This window comes from Atta colombica, unplaced genomic scaffold (genome assembly GCF_001594045.1).
Source record: "Atta colombica isolate Treedump-2 unplaced genomic scaffold, Acol1.0 scaffold348, whole genome shotgun sequence".
Taxonomy (NCBI): domain Eukaryota; kingdom Metazoa; phylum Arthropoda; class Insecta; order Hymenoptera; family Formicidae; genus Atta; species Atta colombica.
In genome coordinates, this window is record NW_017259457.1 from 255479 (window position 1) to 259382 (window position 3904).

At 30.7% G+C, this 3904-nt stretch overlaps 1 protein-coding gene across 1 annotated transcript; it reads right to left on the reverse strand.

The window, feature by feature from the left end:
* Positions 1–2068: 2068 nt before the first annotated feature.
* On the reverse strand, positions 2069–3485 carry LOC108690658 (ras-related protein M-Ras-like). Its single transcript, XM_018198053.1, has 4 exons — positions 3397–3485; positions 2814–3134; positions 2272–2588; positions 2069–2191 (listed from the first exon to the last, which is right to left on the reverse strand). The coding sequence occupies exons 2-4, from the start codon at positions 3001–3003 to the stop codon at positions 2099–2101; spliced, it is 600 nt and encodes a 199-aa protein (XP_018053542.1). The 5' UTR covers positions 3004–3134; positions 3397–3485; the 3' UTR covers positions 2069–2098.
* Positions 3486–3904: the final 419 nt, after the last annotated feature.

Here is a 3904-nt window from a genome sequence, read left to right on the forward strand (position 1 = left end):
TATATATATATAGAGAGTGTCCTTGTAAGGTTTTGCCAAGCTCTTTTGTGTAGATAGAGCGGATTAAACTGAGTTGAAAAGTCCTCTATCATTTTACAATTTTCGCAATAGTTAACGAAATATTAATTACTAAAAATTGCCGAATATTGGTCTTCAATAATTTTTTACTTGAATATTATAAACTTATACTTTACAAAAAAACTGCAAGAGACAAAAATCATTAATTTTCTTCTCATAGAACTCTAAGAATATTTTCAGAATTTTTCATCAATTTTTTTAGTATTGCATTTCTTATTTTTACCAACGCTGCGAGAAAATATGGTATTAAAAAATTCAGAAAAAATTCTGAAAACATTCTCAGAACTTTGAGAAGAAAATGAACAATTTTTGTTTCTTATGCTATTTTTCAGTAAAATTGAGTAAAAAATTATTGAAGACCAATAGCGATTTTTAGTAATATCTCGTCAACCATTGCAAAAATTGCAAAATGGATTAGAGGGTTTTTCGACTCAGTTTAATCCGCTCTATCTACACAAAAGCGCTTCGTAAAAATTTATGGCACACCCTGTGTGTGTAAATAGTAGAGAAAATAATTTTTACTGTTTACAATTTTATTATAATTGAAAGTTTCCTCTAGACATCTATGAGATTAATGATAAAGATTAATGATAAAAAATTTGTTTTTAAATAACAATTATGCTGAGATGCAATAACTAAAATTATTTGTGCTACATTTGTGCCTTCACTTTTTTATTATAATTTTGTATAAACTAAAGACAATCTTATTAACGTAATGAGTTATGAGTTTTTGTACATCAGATCTTTATATCCGAAAATAAGTCATTATTATCAGAGGCAATATTGCCTTACATTAAATACTTTATTTCTTATATTTAGATTCACAATAATTTATTTCTATTGGATATATCAACAATAAATTAATCTTTATTAATAAAAAAAACTTTTGTTGAAGATAAAAATTAAAACACCAAGTAATATTTACAATATTACATTACAATATAACATTTTGAAATAATTAGCAATAAATAAATGAATATGATTCTTGTTAATAAAACGTCTATACAAGATACAATAATTTTAATTGTTGTTTCTGTAACATATTTAAAAATTTCTTTATCTATTGACCATCAAATCCTTTACTATAATATTTAATTTGTTATGCTATAATATATAAAAAATGAAATAATGTACAATACAATACTGCTTCATTTTCATTAACTATGCAAATAATTAATAATCAATTGTCATAATTATATCCCTAATAGAAAAACGGGAGACTTCGAGTCATAAAAAGATACACATTTAATGTGTTTGATTTAGAAAAGTATTGTGAAGAGAATATCTTAATTGTGAAAGAAAAGGAAAAGGATATCACAATAAAATAAAGTCATTTAAAACTGTAACAACTATTTCATAGATGAGCTCGATATCGACGAAATGATTGTAGTCATTTTATGACAAGGACTTTTCTTATACGCGAAGAAGTAAAAAAACTTGTAATATTATGCATTGTGTGCAATAAAAAACGCTCAATTTCATATATGTGTGTGTGTGTGTGTGTGTGTGTGTGTGTGTGTGTGTGTGTGTGTGTGTGTGTGTATTTTTTTCGATGGTAGAAAATTTGATGTGTACACGTACACATGGATAGAGATGTAATCTCAATTTATCATGCAGTCAATATCTCAAATGCTTATTTTCTGCTACAAAAATTGTAATAAATTAATCCTAAATTAGATTTAAAAAATCTAATTTCATTTTCATAGTATTGGCATCAAAACCTTCTTATTTCTCATTGGCACACTTCTACGATAAATACTTTTTATAAATATTGTTTACATGGTATATAAAAAAAACGATACAAAGAAAACGATACTTCATAGCATTTATTAATGCTATGATAAAATAAACAGCAAAAGATGGAAAATAGTTATAGATACCTATATTGAAGAACGAAAGAATCATTCTTTCCGATAGCTTTTCTAAACTCAAGGATGTACTTTCTCAGAAACAAAGTCATTGCACGATGCAGCACCATGGTCCTTGGGTCTTGTATAGTTGCGCAGTTTGTCTTCAAAACTTACAAAATATTGCACCTTTTTGCAGTACGTCGTCGCTTTTTTTGATTTTTCTCCAACTCAGCAGGAGGTTGATTTCTGATAATACGAACAACCTTAAACAGATATTGCAAATTTGTACATTAATTTACATGAACGGAAATAATTAATAATCATCTTTTATTTTTACTTTTACCTCATGAAATGCCACGTCTACATTTAATGGTGGATCTTTGGCAGAAGTTTCAATATAAGGTATGCCCAAACGATAAGCTAATTCTCTTCCCTGTTCCTCTGTAACTTTTCTCAAATGCACTAGATCAACTTTGTTAGCTACCAATAGCATAGGATAAATATCTCTATCTTTCACTCGTAAAATTTGAGTATGAAAATTGACAATGTTTTGATACGATTGTTTATCAGTCACAGAATATACCAAAAGAAATCCATCACCTTTCCGCATATATTGTTCACGCATAGCACTAAATTCTTCCTGACCAGCTGTATCTAATACTGCAATATATAACAAATGCATATAAGTATTCATGAGAGAAAAGTTATTCTTAACGTCCTACGTTTCTAATACATGCATCAAAATCTTAATTAACAAGTATAAATTTTTTAATCATTAATCTCTTGTTATTAGGTAATAAATTTGAAAAAATATAAAGATCATTCAATATATTACATTGATAAAGAAAAAAAAATTATTTGTATTAGAGATGTAAAGATATTTACCATCCAAGATACACCATTGTTTGTCTACCTCTGTATGTTGTATATAACTATCCTCGATAGTTGGATCATAGTCTGCAACAAATAGTTTTTGAAAAAACTGTATTGTAAGCGCGCTTTTGCCGACACCTCCATCACCAACAACGACCAATTTAAAGGTCATAAGATTGTCATTATTTGGAGGACGTGTCATTCTGCCTCTGGATCCTCTACTCCTTCTTCGCCCGCTCTTGCGTCTGCCTATCCTGCCAACTCTTCTAACGTGTCCCTTTAGCAGTGCAAACACTTGTAGAATGGCAAATTGTCTCTTTAACCCGAAAGATCCTGTAACAATCAAAGCTCTCAGAACACTTGCAGAAATATCTAGCGATAAAAATTGCATTAGTATCATAAGAAATGCATCAATGCATTGTCATTTACGCGTAAAAATCGGGAACGAGAAATTGTGCGGTAAAACACGGCACCATCGACATAACGGATACGTCAACTTTTACCTTCATCAAAAATGTACAAGTTTTATAGCAATTCGCATGCTAGAGAGATAAGATTCTTCCATCCATTGTTAAATTCTTGTAACAAAACTCACCTTACATGATCCGCTACTTTTACTACTCGTGCTGGCAGCAGCTGGCAGCTGTCAATTCGCAAGTACCGTGCGCAAATGCCGCAAATATAGATACACGCGCGCGCGCCTATATACATCGCGTGCAACGTACAGCAAAATCATGTATGTATGTATGTACATACATGACTTCCAAACGTACACTCTTATATTCGCGCGTCACGATCACTGCAAGAGCGTCATCGACGTGAAACCGGTGAAGCGACTAAAGCGCCATGCACGGTTGCGATGAAGCAATACCAACTATATCGACATTTATCCAATCAACTGTGGACATAAGTATTATGCGGTTTGTTTCTCGGGAGCTGCTCGGGGTCGTTCCGAATAAATTTAGTACTTAAAGTATAAGCGGGGAGCACAGACTCTTGCATAATGTATAACACATGAGGCATAAGAAAATAAACCAATCAAAATCCTTTATTTTCTTTCTTTCCATAAAATAAAAGATTCTGATTTTGGCTGATTTTCTTAT